Source organism: Urocampus carinirostris, chromosome 14 (assembly GCF_059441175.1).
Source record: "Urocampus carinirostris isolate Australia breed hairy pipefish chromosome 14, RoL_Ucar_1.0, whole genome shotgun sequence".
NCBI classification, from domain to species: Eukaryota; Metazoa; Chordata; class Actinopteri; order Syngnathiformes; family Syngnathidae; genus Urocampus; species Urocampus carinirostris.
In genome coordinates this window covers 40,045,397-40,069,925 of record NC_142362.1, presented here as the reverse complement: position 1 = coordinate 40,069,925, position 24,529 = coordinate 40,045,397, and the positions used below count along the sequence as shown (strand labels likewise).

Below are 24,529 nucleotides of genomic sequence, written 5' to 3'. Positions count from 1 at the left end.
TAGAAAAGAAAAAGACCGCTTTAACTGTGATGTAAGCATCATGAAAAAATGTTGAAATTTTTTTGGTTTGAACAAATTTATTGACACTAATAACAAAAAAAACAATCATGACAATCACAACAGCAATCAAGCACATTCACAATATTATATTCCAATATGATGTTATTAACAGCAAACACAATGTGAGGGTTTGAACAACCCTTCTCGAAAATCCTATTTGCAATCAAGCATATTCACAATTTCATTATATGATATCTTTGTTAGTGTCAATAGATCTGTCCAAGCCAAAGTCGATTGTCTTTTTTGGTCTGAACAAATCCCTTGACACCAACAACAGAAAACAATCATGACCAAACAACAGCAATCAAGCACCTTTTTTATATCCAATGACAACTCTTTTGAATTAAATTCCTTATGAACTAAGGTTTTTGGGTCGTACAGGGAAGTTTGGTGACGATATTATGTCAGCTTAAGGGTCGGTGGACTGTTCTTGTGTTTGTTTACTTTTCGTCATGTCACACATTCAAGACCCCTACTATGTGTCATAAAATGGCATTAAGATACTAATAAGTAGATTGCCATTTATGTCTACACAAACATAGGGTATTACGTGAACGTGCATTGTATGTTAACTCTTACTGTATTTGACCAAACGGGTCATTTTTTTACTGAGTGTACGTACCTTGTAAAGGTGAATCAGCACTACATAGCGCCGAAGCTGTCTTCAGTATAGCACATTTCTCCTCCGTTGATTGGAGACACGGAAAAGATGATGAGCTTTCAGGCAATCGGTAATAACACAGCTGTAGCGGGCATTTTTAACGTTGCACGAAATCTCCAACTGACACACTACAGGTTGAGACTCGAGTTGTTTACATGTGACGTAGGCCCATACGTCACTAAGGTCTACAGCCAATTAATATTACCGCCATCTCCTGGACAGGGGTGGAACCTTGCAAGTCTTGTCCAAACCTTTTCCACTTTGCACTCCACTCGATGAGGGCACTCCTCTATCGAGGGACCTCACTGGAGGGTTCTCGGGGCCGAGTGAGAGAAATGGGATTGGGCCTATGTCTCTAGGCTGGCCTGGGAACGCCTCGGGATCCCGTCGGATGAGCTGGAGGAAGTGGCTGGTGATAGGGAGGTCTGGGCTTTCCTGTTAAGGCTGCTGCCCCCGCACCCCAACCCCAGATAAGCGGAAGACAATGGATGGATGGACTTCGCTTTGGAGTTTACATTTAAATTGTGGTGGTTTAGGGTAAGGGGTTAGGTAATGTAATATTACAACCAAAATTCTCAAATAGGATAGAAATGAGAAAGTGAGTGTGTGCATGTCAATTTGATGTCTGTATGGACAAATAAATCACTTCATACTGATAGTTGGACGTCTAATCATTCCATTTTACAGAAACATGTCACAATAATTATTCCATGTAGGGAAAACAACTGCATTGTTTCTTATAAGCAAAAACAGACATTTCATTTGCACTTCCATCTGGCAAAAACTTAAGGGCTTTTATTTGTTACATTTTTTAAGATTGTAACGGTGTGGCTGTTTGATACTAACAACATTTTTTTAACCGTGTAACTAATGAAGAGATCTCAGTGTCGGGGTGAGTGTCTTCCAGATGTAGGCTGAGGGAGACGATACTTTGCCATCTCTACATCCATGTCTGCAAAAGTGTAAGTCGTGTAGTTGTGATGTTCGTAATTTTGGTATGTGCTGTTGTCAAAGGGCGCTTCTGGCTCAGCAGGTACTGCGGTTGTTTCTGTAAAGAGAACAGCGCATAGAATAAATTAATATCTTTTAGATTGTACAGTGTGTAATGTTTTGTTTGTTCCTCTGAATACCAGTGCTGCACAGAGGAATGAGGGTAGGAATAAGACCTGTACTCTGAACAATAGTACAGATTTAAGAAATACATTCAAATACAGTAATCCATTGTTTTTCACTTATCACGTGTCCATAAAAACCTTTGATATGTGAAATCTGTTCAATAGTAACCTTTATTTATTTTACAATTTTGATACAATGATATACCCTACATTACATTTAAATCCAAATAACAAAACCTTTACAAGCCAAAACATTAGCAAAAAAAAGTATCGTATAGAACTGTCTCTGAAAATGTAAATATTGTGATTAAGTTAGTTTTTTTCTCTAACATCCCTGCACAGTGAACACCACCACAACTTTTTGCCTTTAAATCCCATTCTTCTAAAAAGTCAAAAAGTTTAGCACCTACCCGGAAGATTTAGGACCATGAATATTACATAATTTGCTTTATCATGTGTATCTTTGTGTTGTTATGACAACATTGTTTGGATCAATTTTAGATTTCTTTTAAAAATATAATTCAAAATCAATACAATATACTAAATACATCAAAATAGATATATTGTAATATCTGGGATCTGAGGAGAGGAAAAATTGAAGAATTGGGTAAGAGCCGGTTGTGTTACATCAAAATAGATAAGCTGTACTGTAGTAGTTTCGGGGATCTGAGAGAAGAAAAGTTGAAGAACTGGGTTAGAGCCGGTTGTGTTACCCTCACTTGGAGTTTCTTTCTGAAGTTCTCCTCTCGAAGGCTCCAGTAGCTCATTGGTTGCAAGATCAGTCGTTTCTCCTAAGGGGACAGGCTTATCCTGTTGCAATGAAGTACTTGAGCAAGTAGTCTCAAGATTGTCAGGAAGAACTGATTTTTCCTCCACAAGCAAGGACACGGCAGTTGGAGACGCATCAGAAGAAAGAGGCTCCTTTATTTCTAGAAGGGCGTGAGTTGGGTCCTGTCCTGGATATGAAACCTTAGTAGTTGCAACATCCACTTTCAATGAAGGAGTGGTGCAAGAGACCTCCTCAGTTCTTTGAAGAACAGAATCTTCCTTGATAAGCAGGGGTACATTATTTGCAGTACCTTGTTCACACACATTCTCTGTTATTTCCAAACGGGCATTAGTAAGGTCTGGCCCTGAAGTTGAAATCTCAATAGTCAGACTATTTTCATCATTAACAGGAACACTGGGGGAAGTCTGACATTCTAATACTTCTGAAGAAAGATCTGGTTTGGCTTGAAAATCAGTGTCATTGACATTTTCAGACAATTCCTGGAATTGTGGGACAGAGTATTTTAGATCTTCAACGACACCAAAATCATGAACCTCTTGGTTTTCTTTAGAGGCTTTAGAATGTGCAGCCCTTCCTAGCAAGGAATAGTTGACAAGATGAGCTTCACGGCCATGAAAAACCTCCTTATTAAAATCATTAGAATAATTGGTCTCTTTAGTAAGGTGTTGAATATTGACTTGTGTTTTCCCTGAGAATACTGGAACCTTTTTCAATAAGGACGTTTCAAGTGTATCATCTTCAGTGTCAGAATCAGATTCAGAATCAGAAGAGTCCGAACTAGAAGAGTCCACCAATGAGGATGTTTTACAACTTACTTGATTAATATGTTCAGAATGGGATCCCTCAGTTACCTGCTCTGGGACTTGAGAAAGTGAAGCTTTATCCGCAAGTGGAGCTTCAACCTCCCCAGGGAAAGGTTCATCAGGGGAAGATAAAGAAGGGATTGGAACAAACAATGGTTCTTGCTTAATAGGCGTCTTGTTAGTATTTGCAATATCAGGAAATGTTTCAAATACTTTGCCAGCAGGGGGAATGGACACTATTGGTTTACTACCCCGAGGCTGAATAGGAAAAGCTCCATGATATGAAACCCTCAAAGGGAAGGACACTGTGGTCTTGCAGGAGAGTAGGTTTGCTCTGTCAACTGGATCGATTGCTGCTGAGCGAAATAAAACAAAAGTTAAACACAAAAAATATATAAATAAATGAATAAATAAACAAATAAATAAATTTAGGTTGATTGCCGAGTCCAAATGGTCTATTAGAGTGAATGAGTGAGTGAATGGCTGCATGTCTCCGTGTGCCCTGCGACAGGCTGGCAACCAGTTCAGGGTGTCCCCTACCCACTGCCCAGAGATGACTGGGATGGCCTCCAGCGCCCCTGTGACCATAGTGAGGATAAGCGCCACAGAAAATGGATGGATGGAAATTAATAAAACAAATATTAAGTAGTAAATATACATTTTATGGAGGTAATAAATATTTTCTGTCAAATTCATGATTACAATTTTAACTTTTTGATGGGCTCTAAATTTAGTTCACATGGGTGAAATACCCTCAGTTAAATGTGGCTTTCAGCAGTCCCATAAAGCTTTTTTACTAGGGATGCACAAAAATTAAACGTTTGGGCCGAAACCGTAAATGCGGGCGCTTGGCCGAAAAAAACAAAACGGAACAACAAAACAAATGAACAAAAATAGTAAAAATAATTCCGACAATTTAAAGTTTTTTTTTTCTTCATTGACTAGCTAAAAAAAATGTACCCAAAAAAATGACAAATTCTCTATCTAGAACCATGCCAGTCCGTTATTTAAGTACAGTGGAACCTCGGTTCTCAGCCATAATCCGTTCCAGAACCCTGTTCGAAAACAGATTTGTTCGATCATCGAAATCATTTTTCCCATTAAAAATAATGTAAGTCGTTCGTTCCAACACCCTGAATGTTTACCTTGAATGTTTAACGTAAACATCAAGCTAACCCAGGCTAATCGTACGTTCGCGTTATCGTAATCTTCCGTACGAAAGATTCCCCTAATATGAACGTGTAAAAATAAAAAAAATCAGGTCGTTTACAAGTCATTTAGCACCCGGGTCTCCACAACAAGTGGTGAGCGGTTCATTGGAAAGGGGGCTCCATTCCAACACCCTCAATGTTTAACGTAAACTTAAAGCTAACCCAGGCTAATCGTACGTTCGCGTTATCGTAAATCTCATGAATAGGATTTCTTACCTTTGTAGTGGTCAGCAGAAGGCGCTCGCACACCTTCATATTTGGCTATTCTTTCTTTCTTAAATGCAATAGTTGTACGCACTACTTTTCTTTTTTCACCTGTAGCAACTTTGCTGCTTGCACTGACTTTCTTCGGTGGCATAATAAGGGTCTAAAACACCCGTACGCCGCTCAGCATCGCACCCTAGCGGCGTTCGAACTCCGATTTTTTGACCGAACAGCGAAGCAAGAATTTCTCAAAAATTTTTGGTCGGACACCGATTTGTTCGAACTGAGAGGCGTTCGAAAATTAAAGTTCCACTGTAATTGTCTAAATATACACTTTGAAACAAAAAGGCATTTAAGTGTTAAAACAATCTTCTCTAATAACAAAGGGATTTCAAAGAAGTGAAACTGCTGAGAGCTCGACGATGCAAATAACGCAGGCAAATTAATTTTACTTTAAGTGAAGTTATGATAAAAAACAAATAGCTTGTACAGTAATTGATACACTGAACTGTCTACCTTTTTAAACATATTTGTTTAGGTATTTTAGCTTGTAATGGCTGGGAGATTGAGTAGCAACAAGAAAACAAGAGAATTCATTTATTTCAATTAAGACGTATGCCAAACCACATGTACATACTCACCTTGTATTGTGAAAATTAAAGCCACAGGTAGCCATCTTACAATCCCACTCATTTTAAGGTCTTTCAACAGTTAAATATTGGCATTAAGTGGTTGTATCTCACATTTAATCCATTATAAAATAAGATTCATTTTGGTGGAAACTATTCTCACCAAGAAGTATGACACGTAATTCAAGAACACCATGTGCTCTGTAGGCAACACAGCCCCACATGTTATAAAATCAGCTCCACAACTATAAAATGGAAGATGATTTTTTTCGGGGCTGTGTTGATGACTAAGTTTTTTTCCCTCTTAAGCTATGCTCTAACATACCACTTGGTGATGCTGTATGCCCGTATTCTCTCCACTGTGGCTCTGAGGAAGGACACCAGCAACTTATGTTTTAGGTTGTTTTTCCTGAGCACACTCGAAAGTTGACTTTCGTCTGGACCTTCCCTACCACAGCTCTGGTGTTTGTAGTCCAAGGGAGGTCATCCGAGATGTGCACGCCCAGAACTTTGAAGGAATGTACTTACTCTATAGAGTTTTCCTTGAAGATAAACAGAGTTCGGTTTGATCCTGTCCTCCTGAAGTCAAGTATGACTTCCATGGATTTTTGGGTAGTCGGTATGAGTTTATTTTTCAAACATCGCACTGTCAGTGTCTCAACATCCCTCTTGTACGCAAAGTCATCCCCATTGGAGAGGAGGTCGACTAAGGTAGTGATTTGTATGGTGGGTCGATGAACGGTCTGAGGTGAAGAGAGTGAACAGCAGAGGGCTTAGCACGCATCCTTGGGTGGTTGGGCTTTTGTACAGCGCTCATTATTTGTTTGGAAGTGACGTCAAGGCCAGGTTTCACAGACTGTGAGCAGTTAGAAAGAAAATCCATGATCCAGTGGTAGATGGAGGAGGCGGACCCTGGCTAGTAGAGTTTCTCGACTAGGATCTCCAGGATGATAGTTTTGAGCGTCGAGCTTAAGTCCAGGAAGAGAATCGTGACATAGGTCTTACATTTCTACAAATGGCTCAGCGCAGTATGAAGTGCAGTGTTTATGTATTTCAAGTCATGTGCGTCTCTCAAACTACTACTAGAGTCAACGTGGCCAAATATCCCAGTAACAACTGCAGTACTTAGCTGCATCCATTTAAATAGCTTATCTAAACCTTCAAAAATTATGTACCATGTTTTGGATAAAACTTTGATAAGCACAATAAAAAAAACATATTCTAGCAAAGATATTCACAAATGAGTTTAAAGAAAGAGTGAGCAGAGTTCATTTTCTCACGTACTCTGTTCCACGCTCTTTTTAACTTCTCCAGTCTGAGTGGTACACAACGGAAGCGCGGACCTCTTCAGGATGCCCCAGCTCTTCAACTGGTAACACTGAAAAAGATTGATTGATGTTAGCGTAGAATAGCCAATCTTGGGCCCCGGTGCTATGGAATGCCCTGCCTCCGAAAATAAGATCTGCAACCTCCATGGAAGTTTTTAAATCAAGGCTTAAGACCCACTTCTATTCCAAAGCTTATGATTGATGCCCACCTCATATTCAGTATTGTCCTGTCTTTTTCCGACTGCCTGCCTGGTGGTGATACTAAGGAGAAGGACGATTTGAGATGAGTCAGCGGACCAGCGTTTGACCTGAAGCATGTGAACGCCTGCATGGACCAGCTGGCAGAGATGAGAAAATGCGTCGTGGCCGTCATAGACTTTCTGGACTAGTTTACAGGCTGGGGGTGTCGCTGCTCTCATGCACTTTCCGGACAAATTTTCAACCTGTTACCTAGTGTTCACTATGTTTGTGTATAGTAATGCTAAATGTAATTCACCCTCATGATGTAAGTAATCCTAAAAGTGGGATACCACTTGTGAGGTCCCTTCTCAAGGTTTCTCTTTTTCCTCACGCTGAGGTTTTGAGTTGTTCCTTGCCCGCATGTTGGTTTAATATCAGGTAATTGTGTCATTGTAATCCTGTGCAGTCCTTTGAGACATTTTTGTGATTAAGGGCAATATAAATACATTTGACTTGGGGGGTTAAATCTTTGAATAAGATAAAACATTCCCAATATGAAAATTAAATCGAATATGACCCTTGAGATGGGAAAAAGGCCTTGATTATTTTTTTTCTTCTTTATTTTTATTTACTTGTCTGTTTTTTCCCCCTGTATTTCTCATTACTTTCTGTTCCCTTGGAAATTAACTTCGTCAACGTAACGTCAAACACTACAAAAGGTCCAACTTTCATTCCAAATTTTGGAATGATAATAATGTAATGTTCAATAAATAAGGATTATAAAACGTTAAGATAAACTTTTGTAATGTAAAAATGGGTTTGCCACCCTCTGCAGGACCAAAGTGGTACTACAACTCTATGTGTGCACTCTTATTTGCATTGATTTACCGTACTTATTGGCTCATAAACCACGTGATACAACAAATCGATGATCTAATAAGTTGCAAACACTTTTAACAATCAAATGTTATCGATTCGTTGTTGCAGCCCTAGAAGATATGAAATATAATTTGAAAGTTTTGCTTTTGTTCTCAGCTCAGGGATGCTGCTGGAAATGTGAATTTCCCTTCGGGGATGAACAAAGTATCTATCTATCTATCTATCTTATTAATAATGAATTTGTGTTGTGCTTTTTTTGACACTCAAAGTGCTTACAATGGATAAATGATTCCTTCAGTCGCACATTCTCACATAGGTGTGATGATAAAACGCTAACATAGTTCTAGTTGCCCTGACTGATGGAAATGAGGCTGTCATTTAACAACAACAGCCTATGACTACCACCAGACATTTTCACCTTCCACGCACCATGTGAGTACATGAAGTATCTTGCCTAACAACCAGTGATGGGAGTAATGCGTTACTGGGAAAGCTGCTACTTTTCCCGGTAACGACTACTATAACGAGTCATTAATAAAAAATTGTAACTCAAACATTGTTGCAATATAGTGCGTCATTCTGTTACTTATTAAAAACAGTTTACAAATTTTAAAGCCCTCTTATCTGTTCCCCCTTAAATTATTCAATGTTTTCCTGACATTTTTTGAGCCAAGGCACACTTTTTTTTCTTTAAAAACTCCTGGCAAACTAAGTAAAAATTATTTTTAAAATGTATTCCTGTAACTAGCTTCATGTATTTAAAGTCAAGTTTATTTGCTTTGTCTCAAATGGCGGTGCAGACTAAAGGCTATTATTACACCATCTCCTGATCTAAAACCCGAGGGAAAAAAGAACTCAAAACATCAGCATGAGGAAATTAAGAAACCTTGAAAAAAGGGGCCGCACATGAGGTAATCCTCTTTCCAGGATGACTAGCGTGCAATGGATGTTGCATCAACACACCATCAATAAATTGACAGTATAAAGTTTTTGTGGTCACCATGGCGGAAGGAGTAAAACATGTAAATTTTAGTTAAAAAGGTTTCTGTAATGGATTTAACTAGATTTTTAACCTGTATTTCAAGTTAATATTTTCATCTTTTTTTCTAAAAACAATGGCAAACTGAATACTTAAATTAAGCAACATATATCTGCAAGTAGAACCAAATATGATTTTACAAGTTCTAACTTTGAGTTTATTAAAAACATCAACTTTACCAGAATGTGTATTTTACTTATTTTGTTGTGCAGTCTTAAAAAATGTCAAAACAAGTTATTAAGTACACTGTACAACCTCATGAGCAGATCATGAGTACCGTTATAAATAAAAAATATAGTAATATCCTGCCATCTACTGACATAGATTAATGTTACAGTTGACCGATAAATGTAAGAAAGCAAAGATACTGAATAATGGTGTGCTTTTTTTGCAAAGGAAAATGTCTTCCAGCACACTAGTGTGCCCTGGCACAGTGGCTGATTAATTAACCCTTAGCCCACCAGCATCTCGCCACTATTTATGACATTGAAGCAGAGTTGGCATGTTTGTATGGACTTACAAAGTACAACTCAATACAGTTACAGTGGCACAGGTCTCAAGCACAGATTGAAATAATTTCTCCCTACTTATATTCTCGAAGGTTTCCTCAGGGTACTTCAGTTTCCTCCCACGTTCCAAAAACAGCAATGTCAGGTTAATTGGCCGGTCCAAATTGTCCCTAAAAGTGAATGAACGAGTGGTTGTATGTCTCTGTGTTCCCTGCGATTGGCTGGCAAACAGTTCACGGTGTCCCCTGCCGACTGTCCGAAGATGGCTGGGATGGGTCTCAAACGTACTGAGGATAAGGTGCAGATAATGGATGGATATTCTCTCTACCGTATATACTTGCATTTAAGCCTATATAATAAAATACTGAAATCAGAGGGGTCACCTTAAATGCATACATTTGGTTGTTTGTCATCACTAGTTAATGGGGCAACGTATAATAAAAGTATTCTGAATTTTGGTCTTTTTTTTTTGTAGAATTTTGTTGCAAATACACCATGACTGCAAAAAAAGAATGTATTGGACAATACTCAGCAATGGAAGATCATTGTTTTGGGTGAACTGTAAATGGAAGCAGCAATCCCTCAAATTACAGCACGTTTGTTCTTTTTTTCTGATCTGATATTGGTCTCACATATCGGTCCATTATCATCATGAAAACCAGGATCGGATTTGATCCAAAATCTTCTATATCACTTTTCGATATTGGTGTACAAAGATATAAGCTAAGCATTTCATATTCCAGTTGTGCTTTTACACTCAGCAAGCACCTGGAGAGAGCCTTCAGGGCCCACCAGATCACAACAACAGCACAACTCGATATGAGTTGGGTTCTTTCTGTTTTCAGTTTTAAATTGTTGGTGGTCGATTTTGATTAGGAATGTACAATACCATATTTATTCATGTGTAACGCACACTTTTTTGTAGCTGAAAATTAACTAAGTTTGGGTGCGCGTTACACACAAGGTTTTATAGTAGTAGATTAATGTAGGGAATTTTCCGCACTATAGGGCGCACCGGGTTACACGGCGCACCTCCGAAAAATAGTTTTTGGTCCTATATCTTCCATACATAAGGTGCACCGGATTATAAGGCGCTACAATGGGAACGTCGACAAAACAGTCAGATAGTTCAAACTTATTACCCCCTTAACATTCCGAAAGCTTGCAAAGAAGCAAATATGTGTCGTAGACACGTGTGGATGCCGTGTCCGTACGATGTCACTCAAATGCATCGTTCCAAATATCATTCGGAAGGTTAAAGTCTTGGGATTCAAGAAATGCCAACCATTCCTTAGTTTCTATTTTCTTTTTCGCTCGCAACTTTACTGTGCATATGGCAATAAACACTTGGAATTGCAACAGAAATATATACTAAGGGTAATGCTTCTGGTAGCAAAGAAAATGATCACAGTGTCCTGGCTGAAACCACAACCTCCTGACATAAAACAATGGAGACAAATTAAAGCAAATGTACATTATGGAAAAAATCACTGCAAGACTTCAACTGAAACTTGACCAATTCGAGAAAAGATGGAAGCCTATCACACAAATTTTACTTGATGTCTAAACACCTCCCCCCATTTATTTATTTATTTATTTATTGGGTGTATATTTTTATTTATTATTTTTTATATATATATATATATATTTCTTTTTGTATGAATGTATTGTATGAACATTTATTCTTCTTTTCTATTAATAGTATTTTTTCTTCTTTGTTGTTCCTTCTGTTATCTATGAGTGTGTCAAGTGTATATATTTTGTGTTTATGTAAGATGGTGGAATCAAACCTCTGTCAAAATTGGTGTGAGAAATAAAAAGTTAAAAAAAAAAAAAACACTTGGAATTGAGTTTAATTGAAAAAAAGACCCATCACAGAAACACCGATATCACTCTGAAACAAGAAACTGGGAAAATATATAGCCGGAGTAGCTCACCGAAGTTGTTGTGTTCAATAATAATGTGCAACCGTGGTCCTCTTATATCCGTGAGTGTAGTAAATCCAGGAGAGTAAAATATTTACAAATACAGTACAGAATAGTAAAATACTGTTTTCAACATGCCGTCAACCCAACATGCAATTCACATTCATCTTTTTCGGCCAATTGCAAGTTTGTTTTGCCCCTTTAGCCTATGCGAGCCTGTAAATGATAAAAAGGATCCGCCCCCTTTACCTCCGAATAACTTAGCCAATAGTGATCGATTCAAATGATGATTGACACATCTTTTTCGGCCAATTGCAGGCTTTGTTTTGCCCCTTTAGCCTATGAGCCTGTAAATGATAAAAAAAGGATCCGCCCCCTTTACCCTCAGAATAACTTAGCCAATAGTGATCGATTCAAATGATGATTGACACATCTTTTTCGGCCAATTGCAGGCTTTGTTTTGCCCCTTTAGCCTATGAGCCTGTAAATGATAAAAAAAGGGGCAGAGAGCAAACGACGATTTACTGGGCTGATTTGATGACCCTCTGGAGCGTTTTCGTGTCTGCTGCTGTGCACCCAGCATGCCACACCGTAATGCAGTATGTAAGAATGCTCTCCACAGTGGTTTTGTAGTAGGACACCTACAGCTGCTGTTTTAGATGATTTTTCCTGAGCCCTCTCAGGAAATGTAGTCGCTGCTGGGCCTTCCCTACCACCGCTCTGGTGTTTGCAGACCAGGAGAGGTCGTCGGAGATGTGCACACCCAGGAATTTGAAAGAGGACTCTCTCTACACAGATTTCTTTTATGATGAGTGGTGCTGGATTCCTGCCATTCCTTCTGAAGTCCAGTATCAGTTCTTTTTTTTTTCGTGGTGTTCAGTATGAGGTGGTTTTTCAAACACCACATTGACAGTGACTCCACCTCATCCCTGTACGCCGCCAGAGATGAGGCCGATCAAGGTGGTATCGTCGGCGAACTTAATGATTGAGTTTGTGAGGTGGGTCGGAGGTGTAGAGGGTGAAAAGCAGGGGGCTCAGTGCACAACCTTGGAGGGAGCCAGTGCTCAGTGTTAGGGTGGGAGAGACGTGGTTACCGAGTTTCACAGACTGTTGGCGGTTTGAGAGGAAGTCCATTATCCAGTGGCAGATGGAGGGAGAGTCCTATGTGTGAGAGTTTCTCCACCAGGATCTCCGGGATAATGGTGTTGAAGGCTGAGCTGAATTCCAGAAAGCGCATTCTGACGTAGCTCCCCCGGTGGTCCAGGTGTTTCAGCACGGTGTGAAGTGCTGTGTTTATGGCGTCGTTAGTGGAGCAGTTTGCCCTGTAGGCAATCTGGTGGGGCTCCAGTGTGAGTGACAGGGAGTTCTTGATGTACTGGGACACTAACTTGTGCACTTTTTTCCAAGTAAAGGGCATTCCTGTAGCCGCTACCGGCGTGTGGTGGTGCTGTGAGAGGTCACCCAACATCCACCCCGAAGAAAAAATATACTTGCACTTCCTCTTCCTAGTTTATGAGTAATCATTCTATACTGTATCTCCAAGGTACGAAGAACTTTGACATTTTTATTGTTTAATATATCGTGCATCCATTCAATATGGTTGGTGTAAAGAAGAGGCAAGCGGTTTATTTTGAAATGAAAGTGGAAAAAGAAAGCTTGTACCCTGTTGAGAAAATGGTTGCTTTTTTTCTGCCACTTTTTACCACGGAGGAGGAAGTCGCCTAACTCTTGAAGTTCATCTTCTAGAAGTAAGTTAATGAGCTCACACGGAGGGTGTGGCATATTTATCTTTATATAGCATATTATTTTATGAATGTTTTAATTTTTAGTACAAAACAATACATGTTAATTAAACAAGCCTTAAACATACTTATATAAACCTTAAGCATACAAAATATAGCACTGAAGCAACTTACGAGCAAATTCAATTTACGAACGATCATCCAGAACCCTTCTCGTTCGTAAGTAGGGCAGCGTCTGTACTGTAAGTTTATGACCATAAGGCACACATAGAAGTCTCGAATTTTTTTCAAATTGTGCGATGAAACCATTCGTGCAATAAGCCCTGTGTGTCATGTAAAGCGGCGGACATAACTGAGGGCACCATGTTTGTTCACATTTTAAACTACATGCGACTTGTATGCTATATCCTGTAAATTGGAACATTCACACAGGAGACGCATACAAGTGTCCCGCATACGCAGAAGAGGACACGTAACGTCACGCGCCCATTGTATGTGGGAGTACTCGTGGATGCTAATGATGTAGCGTAAGGCTGCACGATTTTGAAAAAAAAAAATTAAAAAATACATGACTGCAATTTTTCGGACCAGTATTGCGATTTTCGATTTGTTTTCTTATGTACATTTTCTGTGCGAGTTTTGTTATATATTTGTTAATACTCAACCATATTGAAATGCTAAACCTAGAGAGAACAGCACCATCTTCTGGCGAGCTTTGTTAGGGTTGCTTTGTTTTGACCATTTTTTACTTTTCATTTCCTCAATAGAAGTTTTTCCTCGATAGAAGTACTCACCCACCGATGAAATGCTCTAGAAAGCACTTCAAGCTCATCCAAAAATAGTGGTCTTGACAATTAAAAAAAAAAATAACAATAAAATAAAATAAAAAAATAAAAAAAATCACAAAATAACATGCCAATTATTTATCTTGACATGGTAAATCGTCTGCATTTATATAGCGCTTTTCAAGTAAATGAAGACCTCCCAAAGCGCTTCACAATGTGCTTCACACACACACACACACACACACTCACTCACCAATAGCGGCCGTGCAGCCATGCAAGGCGCTGACCTGCTTATTGGGGGCATTAGGGATTTAGTGTCTTGCCCAAGGACACTTCAACATATAACACGGAGGAGACAGGAACCGAACCTGCCATCTGTCTTCATAACCAAAGAAAGTCAACCTCCAACATAAATACAATTTGAAAAAAGGAAATAATGAACTCTTTTAAAAAATCAGGAATATTTGCACAGTATAAAAGAACATGTACACACTTAACCCACACTGAACAAAGTAAACAACAAAAAGAAATGGTGCACTCTATAAAAGGGTAAACATTCCACACTAAAATAAATCCACACACTTTTAAGGCTGTAAACATGACGTGTCTGCAATTAGTGTAATATAAAATTTACTATGTGTTACTCCAGCATGCTCAGCAGTTCAAAAAAACATTCTAGTATTAATTCAAATCCACCAATCGTGTTAACTTATTAACAGTACTGCAACTACTATTTATTACTCTTATTATAACATTTCACTTATTAACTTGAGTACATTTTTTTGTTTTTACCTCTAATCGATATTGCAGTTTAGGGGTTGGACACTATTAGAATCACAGCATTGTGACTCTATTAGAGTCACAGCATTGATTATTTCTTTGTGCCTTTGCGAACTTTTTTCGTACGACATAAGGGCCGCAAGTGCTTTGATGGATGTTTGTTTACCTCCTAGTCCACTTGTGGATGCACCTTCTTCGTCTCATACTTATGATCCTTTTTGACATGCCGTGTATTGTAATTTGTTATGTTTCCTTTGGACCTAGAGACTACGCAAAAGCCAATTCTGCAACGAGCGTTTTTCTTCTGTTCTACGTCTGCTTCGTCAAAACCAAAATAGGTCCAAACAAGTGATGTATGCCCCTTCTTCGGTGCAAGCTTAGTTTCCTTCTCGTTTGTTGACTCTAGGACTAAGGTTTACGGATTCCACCATGACGCTAAATGAGCTCACACGGAGGGTGTGGCATAGTGTGGTGCTTGCAAACTTTGAATCGCCTTTATTGGCTAGTGCAGTTCCTAAAACTTTTATTGGCCGGCACTTTTAAAATTTGAACGGTAAAAATTGTGGTTGGCAAAAACTCCAACACTTTGAAGCGAAAAAACGCAGTGCTTTGCTGTTTCACTACCGCACTACATCACATCGCGATGTCGATTCGATTTTGGTTAATCGTGCAGGCCTAGTGTAGTGTATCCAGAAATTAGAAAGTTATTGTGCTCCCTGAGGGTTAACAGAGTTGTTCCTCCAAATATTAATTGTAAAAAAAATTTTTTTTTTAAATGAAATTACTTTTAGCTCCATTGAATGCTTTCTGTGTTTTCGACTGCCATGGTGTGTTGACTTCTTATGCCCTTTACTGTGTCATCTGCTGTATAATCCCTGTAGTCAAGTGGTTAGGAATCAGCACTCTCACAAGCAAGATCGGGTGTGGATCCCATTGCGCTCGTTTTCAACACGTTTGTGACCAAAAAATGCTTAGATTGAGTTATGAAAAAGTGAAAACAAATTTTATACCGATTTTTCATAACCTGCATCGGCACCCTGTTAGCTTAAGAAGTAATTTTAAGGTTCTGTTGGTAGTATACAAAATTATGCATGGACTTGCTCCCTCATATCTTTCAGATTTAATTTCCCCCTATGTTCCGGTCCGGAGCCTTTGGTCTGAAAATGTTGGTCTACTAGTGATCCCAAGAGCTAAGAAGAGATCCGCAGGTTTGAGAGCATTCTCCATTTGGGCCCCGGTGCTGTAGAGTGCTCTTTCCCCTGAGATTCGATCTCGAACCTCAGTGGAAATGTTAAAATTTAAGCTTAAAACACACTTCTATTCTATAGCATATGAATCACCTATATTTTATGTTGACAATATCTGTGTATTTATTATTGCAACATGCATTGCAGCCTGGTCATCCTGGAAGGGGAATTACCTCATGTGCAGTCCCTACTCAAGGTTTCTTTAGTTTCCTCATGTTGAGGTTTTTGAGTTTTTCCTTGTCCTCTTGTAGGTTTTAGATCAGGGGATGGTGTAATAATAGTCTGGGGTTTGCAATTATCTGTGGTCTGTGCAGCCCTTTGCGACTCTTTGTGATTAAGGGCTATACAAATAAACATGACTTGACTTGAGTGCACATTTTACCCAAGTGTGTGTTACACACAAATAAATACATTTATTATAAATACATTATTTTGGGGCTGATAGATATCAGACCGATTAAGGCCAAATATGATGACATAGTTATCGACCTGATAGAAAAAGGCGAATAATTAATCACGTGAAACCGAACTATTCAATCAGCTGACACTGGTAGTAAAAAAAACAAAAAAACAAAAACAAAAACAAAAAAATAGTGTTTTCTTTTGGCGGAAGTTATGCAGGGTCACCATTTGGAGAAACCCAGCCCAGTGACAAAGGCATCCTCTGTAGCATACGTTTTTGATCATTTTGCTCTGTTGCCAAATTTATGTTGTGTGGGGAATATGGGGCAAAGGGCGAGGTGCTCTTTTCCACCACACATCCGCTTCAAATAAAGAACACTGCTGTGACGTCTGAAAACATAGAGCTGCATTGAACAGCAGGTATAGTTAAACGCTAAAGTTTTCTGTATCATCGGAGTCATTGTCCAGCCGCTGGTGTTACCTTTAATCCTCAAGGAACGATTATAAAGGAAATCTGAACACCAATGAAAAAAAACAGAAAAAAACTAGTGTAATCCGACCCTATTCTCAACTGTATAGTTCATCAGGGGATATATTTTTGGTGCAGTAGTAAAACGCACAACAATATGTGCTTGCCTCCTAATATTACTCTGTGTTAGTTGCCATCTTGAATGGTTATATTATCTGAAGACGCATGACCTGGACAACTTGGAGTCAGGCTGAAAACCCACAGCTCAAAACAGCACCTGCTGGGGAAAGCGTAATGTAATGCAGCCAATGAGAAAATTTTCATCAAAAATGGCGTCAAATGTGCATGGAGCTTTAGCAAATTATCGCTTCCATAAATTTTGGAACCATAAATCGCTAGATGACCTCTACAGACATAACAGGCCAAAAATGACATCCCGAACGATGTAGTTCACACTCTGAACATTAGCATTTGTTTATTTATTTGTATGTATCGTTTACGGTTGTGTAAGACAATGCAACTTAATAAGAATATAATCTTATTACCCAAAGTAAGTGTGACATTAAGTATCGGAACCTTTGAATAATGTTTAGAACTGACATATGTTCACAACAGCAGTCATCACGAGTGTTGCTTATATCGGAGGTATTTTGCACAAGTGGGCACAGTTGTAGGTCATGCGGGGCCTGTCACATAGCAAGAAAGTGGTATTTACCACGGGTGGGGCTCCCTAAGGATGAAACAAACCTTCTATGTTTATCATCAATCAGCTTGGAGAATGATAAACTGCTGCCCCCCACAACATTTTAAAAAGACTATCCTGGACGCCTATTCAATACACAAGGAATCATGGAAAAACTTCTGGCACTGGATGAATGATTTTTTTATTTGAGTTTAAGGATACATGGAATCCCTACCATGACGACATACCAAGCTGGCACAGAGACCACAAACACCAACACACGTTTTGTGAGGATTGGTTTGTTTGGGAAGTTTGCATTATCCTGCAAGGCGACTGGTATGCCTTGGTGTTAATGCTCAGAATGACCGTAAAAAAACTGGTGGCCCTATATCAGGTGTCAGAAACTCGCGGCCGAAGGGCCAACTGCAGCGAACGGGGTGATAGTCGAGGCCCCAGCCTTAATATAAAAGTCTAAAATGGACAGTGTACACACATCATAAGCGCCTCCTGGTGGGAAAAATAAAACTAATTTAAAAAAATAACAAATAATGATTTGTGCAAAAAATGGCAAAAATACCTGAATTATGTAATAAGTCAATGTTTTAAAACTCATGGGTAGAGAAATTTACATCTATTTTACATAACATCACCCTAACTTTGATGGAGCTGACGTCATTGGCAGCCCTCTTTTTGCAAGAGGTACCCCAAAACAAAAGTCAAGTCATATTTATTATATATATATGTATAGCCCTTTATCACAAAAAGTCTCAAAAGGCTGCGAGCATAATAACAACAACAAAAACTAGTAAAATATAACATCAGCTATATAAAATATTTTTGTGGGAACGGGAATATTTTAAGCTAAATATGGGAAATGTAGATATGTAATTTGGTTTACATAGAATCAAAATGCCAAATATAATCAAAGATAATAATATTGTAATGTAAAGTTCATACTCAGGTAAAAAAAAATTAAGGGAGCTAACTAAGGGAGCCAGACCAAAACTAGATGGCTAGCTAGAAAGGCCAAAATTTATGATGACCAACAGAAAAAGATAAAATATTAGCTTGATTGCTTGCATAACAACATGTAAAAAGAAAAAGATTTGCTAAATATAGTTCAAATGCATTATCATATCTCAATATAAAATATCTTCTTTCTTTCCCCCCCCTTCTACTTTGCTTTTTTCACCTCCCCTTTTTTGTTTTAGTTTCCTTTTCTACATTTCCCCTTTTTCTATTTGCAAAAGGGTGAGCGAAAATGTTGTGGTTTGGTCACATTAATTCTCTCTAATTTGCCCTTTTTCTCTTTAGCACTCGTTTTCAGTTCCATGGCACAATAAAGCAACACCTAGTGGTCAGATAATACACACAGTCTCTTAGATGTAGTTGCAGCCCATGCAAATTATGGATTTATTTATTACTGATTGATTTATTTTAACATCAAATCTTGTAATTTTTTGTCCTACTTTGTATTACATTTTTCAAATATATTTGAGAACAGGGGGCAGCACGGCGGAGCAGTGGTTAGCGTGTGCGGCACAGTTCTAAGGTCTTGGGAACCTCCTGTGTGGGTTCAAATCCAGCTACCAGACTTCCTGTGCGGAGTTTGTATGTTCTCCCCGTGCTTGCGTGGGTTTCCCCCCACATTTCAAAGACATGCATTTCAGGTGGATTGGCTGGTCCAAATTGTCCCCAGGTGTGAATGAGCGAGCGAGTTGTCTGTCCCTGTGTGCCCTGCGATTGGCTGGCAACCAGTTCAGGGTGTCCCCTGACCGATGATTGCTGGGATGGGCTCCAGCACCCCCGTGACCCTACTGAGGATAAGCGGAGCAGCTAATGAGATGAGATGAAATTTGAGAACAGTCGATGTCTTTCAATCAGAGCAATTCAGCCCAAACTCACCCAGACCCTAGCTCTGGCAGCCCTCAAGTTAATTGCGTTTGATACGCACAGTCCTTTTAATTCGGTCCAGGGTGTAAGCACTCAGGGTTCACAAGATAGCTGACAACGTCGAGGTATTTACGATGTATTTAATGTATGTATAGCCTCCCACATCGTCACTCCAATACCTTCGTATGAATTTGTTTGGATCAACTTAAAAAACCCAACGATTTATTTAAAAATCCCGCTTTACTTTTTAATACTGATCGAAATATTTCATGACGTGCACTTGGACGATATTTGTGGAGATGTCAGCGGTGTTTTTGTGAGGCGAAGAAGTTAGAATACAAGGAGTTCGATTGTAAATATGAAATGAGACCTTTTAAAACCAACTCATTATTCAAATCTGAAGGTAATAATCAATGTTGAAGAACGGAATTTTAGGGACGACGGTAATACGAATATGATCGATAAATGATCCAAATTCATTGAGCAAGCTTCCCAATATGAAACAAAATATTTTTAAAAACAACGGCAGCAGCCATATAAGCACCTTGTTTGATTGTCCATGATTGACTAATCTTGTACTGTCAATTGAAAATTGTAGATCTACAGCGATTTATGACACAATCATTGTAAGAAACGCGTAGTGCATTACCTTTACTGTACGAAGTTGCCTGAAAATAAGCATGGAGACCGTCATTTTTTCCTCGTCCTTCACGTCTTTAACCCCACAATGCCGCTAATGTATACCTTGCCTCTCCCTTTTACTTCTTCTTCGTCTGCCTTTTCTTCTTCTTGGGGATATAACGGCGGTGTACAATAATCTCTATGGTGCATTATTTCCCCCTGTGACCACATCCTTGTCACAATTTCCCTACTTAAAATCCTGTTAAAAAGTGCCGCACTACGCAGGTGTATGTCAAATGTAAAAGGTCAAACGTAAAAGACTCCCCCGTTGAGGGGTTGTTTCATTGAAAATTCCATTATTCCTGCTTCCACCGGTGTTGTGCCGAGATTTGCATCCCCTGGCTACTATGGAGAGGTCAAAGTTGATAATGGCCCTTGATAAAGTCTAAACTGCTGATAATCTGTACATCTGTTGGTTTTGTTTGACTTTTTTGCACTACTGGCAGTTCTTTATAGCTAGCCACTCCTTGCACATCTGTTCTCCTCTGCACTATCGTACGACAGTGTTACTGTTTACCTGACTTGTTTACCTGACTGCCCATTTTGCACATGTGGTTAGCTGCTCCTCTGGGGCGGCAGTAGCTCAGGAGGTAGAGCGTTCGTTTTAGGATTAAGGGATCCCAGTTCGAATCCCGGCTTGTCCGTGTTACATGCCGAAGTGTCCTTGGGTAAGACACTGAAACCCCAATACCCCCAATAAGCAGGTTAGCGCCTTACATGGCTGCACAGATCACGGCCGCTATTGGGAAATGTGAAGCACAATGTAAAGCGCTTTGGGAAGTCATTGACTTGAAAAGCGCTATATAAATGCAGATCATTTCCTCTTGCACTCTTTGCACTACTGTAAAATACTATACATAGCCATAATTATTTAGTATATTATTAGTACTTCAATACTCTAACTCAATACAACATTTTATTTATATCTGTACATTCAAGGAAACTGTGCAGGTCAGATGTATCGACATTTCGTTCTGTATACACGTGTACTAGAATGACAATAAAGTATATCTGAATCTTAATCTGAATATATATATATATATATATATATATATATATATATATATATATATATGTATATATATATATAGATGGTCTGGTTAAGAATTTGTGCAGTCACTGCTGCGATCTGGGTTTGAATCCTGTTGCATCAAACTTTGTGCAAATGGGGTTAGTGATCTTTTTCGACTGGTTAATGATTGTTCAAATACCGTATTTTCCGCACTATAATGCACACCTAAAAGTCTTAATTTTTTTCAAAAGCTGACCATGCGCCTTATAATACAGTGCGCCTCATATATGGATCAATATTAAGTCGCAAAGTCTTGCAACTAATGACAACAGCCGCCGACTAGATTTTCCCCCTGAACGCGAAGTAGTCCACGGTGTATGCTGGGATTTATATACCGGCGTTTCATTGGCTAACCAATGTGTCAATCATCATTTGAATCGATCACTATTGGCTAAAGTTATTCGGAGGTAAAGGGGGCGGATCCTTTTTATCATTTACAGGCTCGCATAGGCTAAAGGGGCAAAACAAAGCCTGCAATCGGCCGAAAAAGATGAATGTGAATAGCATTTTTGGTTGACGGCATAGACAAAACAGTATTTTACTATTCTGTACTGTATTTGTAAATATTTTACTCTCCTGGATTTACTACACTCACGGATATAAGAGGACCATGGTTGCACATTATTATTGAACACAACAACTTCGGTGAGCTACTCCGGCTATATATTTTCCCAGTATCTTGTTTCAGAGTGATATCGATGTTTCTGTAATGGGTCTTTTTTTAAATTAAACTCAATTCTAAGTGTTTATTGTCATATGCACAGTAAAGTTGCGAGCGAAAAAGAAAATAGAAATTAAGGAATGGTTGGCATTTCTTGAATCCCACGACTTTAACCTTCCGAATGATATTTGGAACGATGCATTTGAGTGACATTGTACGGACACTGCATCCGCACGTGTCTACGACACGTATTTGTTTCTTTGCAAGCTTTCGGAATGTTAAGGGGGTAATAAGTTTGACTTAAGTATCTGACTGTTTTGTCGAAGTTCCCATTGTAGCGCCTTATAATCCGGTGCGCCTTATATATCGAAGATATAGGACCAAAAACTATTTTTTGGGGGTGCGCCCTATAACCCGGTGCGCCCTATAGTGCGGAAAATACGGTATATATATATATATATATATATATATATATATATATATATATATATATCATCTTATCTCATCTCATTAGCCTCACCGCTTATCCTCAGTAGGGTCGCGGGGGTGCTGGAGCCCAACCCAGCCATCATCGGGCAGTGGGCAGGGGACACCCTGAACTGGTTGCCAGCCAATCACAGTGTATATATATATATAAATATATATATATATATATATATATATATATATATATAAAATGTGTGTGTATGTATATTATTAGCTCCTTCGGGGCCGGATTTTCTGTCTGGGTTTACTCCCGTGCCTTTCCCTCTGCAGAAGAGACAGTGGAGCCAGGGTCGGTGTTATGTCAGACTTGTCCTAGTCCTAAATGGATGGCCTGTCAAAGCTGTTGCGCTCCACCTTGGAATCAGTTTGTCCTCTTCTAGACAGATTTATGACTCAGATTGCAGGCTCAGGCCGCCCAGCCCGGTTATACCGCCAAGAACTCGTTCGCACCCAAAGCATACTCAGTGTAAACAGGGTTGCCACGGGAAGGCCTTGCTATGGACACAGGAATGTAGGAGAGGCCATATGGACTAACCTATTGACTGGCAAGCCAGACATGGTGACATGGGCTGACCATGTTAGACGCTTATCAAACACCAAACCAAGAAATTTGATCCGTGGCAGCCTCATTAATCCATTCCCATACATTTTTAACCCAACACCCTCCCCAATCTTCCTCCTGGTAAAGAACACAGTCTTTGTCTTTTCAAATGAAAACCTGTATCCCAAGTCGTATCCACAATCAATCACTTGATCGACCCTGAAGTTTCCCAACTAGATTGAACATTCCTGCCTCTTTTCCACAGCGCTCCATCATTAGCGAACAGAGACCTCCTTATGTCATTAGGAACACCTGAAAAGACATAGTTGATTCTCACAATGGATAGCAACAGACTGATCAAACTCCCCCTAGGGTGCACCATTTCCTACATCATACTACTTGAACCTTACTTGAACCTTCCTTCCAAATAGGAAATCCTTAATCCACCCCACCCCCCCCCCCCCTCAATTTAAATCTTAACAAGTTAAATAAGCAGACCTTCTTTCCACATCATATCATACGCCTTTTTCTAGATCAAAAACACTACTATGACAGATTCCTTGTTCACGGATGAAACAGATGGAAAATGTTTACCAATTCCAACTATGCAAACCCAGAAGAGGTGGAGCACCCCCTGGCCTCACATCAAAAGCATGTTCCCCTTAAAAAAGGATGCCAAACACTAGCTACAATATGCAATGTCTCCTTTGTTTGCCTAAACAAACGGAGATTTCTGCATTCAAGAAACACGTAGCGTATTCTTGTTTGATTGTTCTTTAATTGTTCAGTGTACAGTGAACTTGGATTGCTTTGAAGTAAATGTAAAGGGTCTGCATTTCTAAATGCTTTTCAAGTCACTGAAGACCTCCCAAAGCGCTTTACAATGTGCTTCCCACTTTCCCTTTTACACACACTAACAAATTGATAGCAGCGTCAGCCATGCAAGGCAACTACCTGCTCATCGGGGTCATTAGGGATTCAGTGTCTTACCCAAGGGCACTTAGACAATTACCACTGAGGAGCCGGGAATCAAACCTGCGACCTATTGAGCCCAAGACAAGTGCTTTACCTCCTGACCTAATGCCGCTCCCATAACCTTCTTGTTTTTACAATTATTTTTACATTAAATACGTACAAACACATACATTTTGCTGTTAAAATAAGTATTGGGGCTTTAAATGTGTTACTTGGTGCTATCTGTGCTTAATTTATTTATCTGATTTAAACTATTTTTGAACAGAAGAAAAGTGTGTTGTGTAACCCTGACCCGAGTGACATGGACTCTTTCTTGTGTCCCCTTTCATCTCGAGGGACGAAAGCATGACCAACTTGGGTGCCGAGGTGCTTAACTTGTTTGGGTGTTTAGGCATTCGGGTTGGCCATGGTACAACATTTTTTGTCTGTTTTTTGCTACTTTTTTCCTTTTTGTGGTGTGGGGGGGATTTTGTATATGTTTGTCTTACTGTCAGTCACCCCTCTCGAGGGATATGACGAGGGTAGATAAATAGCTAGAATACTATCTTTATTTATAGGATAAGTATTGGGGCTTTAAATGTGCTACTTGGTGCCACATGTGCGTAATTTATTTATCTGATTTATACTATTTTTGAACAGAAGAAAAGGGTGTTGTGTCACCCTGACCCAAGTGACATGGCCGCTTTCTTGTGTCCCGTTTAATCTGGAGAGACAAAAGCATGACCAACTTGGGTGCCGAGGTGCTTAACTTGGGCATTTGGGTTGGCCATGGTCCAAAAA

General features: G+C 39.3%; 1 protein-coding gene across 3 annotated transcripts; it reads right to left on the bottom strand.

The window, feature by feature from the left end:
- Positions 1-1,374: 1,374 nt before the first annotated feature.
- ndufv3 (NADH:ubiquinone oxidoreductase subunit V3) lies at positions 1,375-20,202 on the bottom strand. 3 transcript variants are annotated; one of them, XM_088352896.1, is made up of 4 exons: positions 19,983-20,202; positions 6,758-6,851; positions 2,556-3,782; positions 1,375-1,769 (listed from the first exon to the last, which is right to left on the bottom strand). In XM_088352896.1, exons 1-4 carry the CDS (start codon positions 20,025-20,027, stop codon positions 1,603-1,605), a joined length of 1,533 nt encoding a protein of 510 aa, XP_088209022.1. In that variant the 5' UTR covers positions 20,028-20,202; the 3' UTR covers positions 1,375-1,602. The 3 variants fall into 3 exon arrangements, with proteins under 3 accessions (XP_088209022.1, XP_088209021.1, XP_088209023.1); XM_088352895.1 differs by having other exon boundaries at positions 2,550-3,782; positions 19,983-20,201; XM_088352897.1 differs by lacking the exon at positions 2,556-3,782 and having other exon boundaries at positions 19,983-20,141.
- Positions 20,203-24,529: the final 4,327 nt, after the last annotated feature.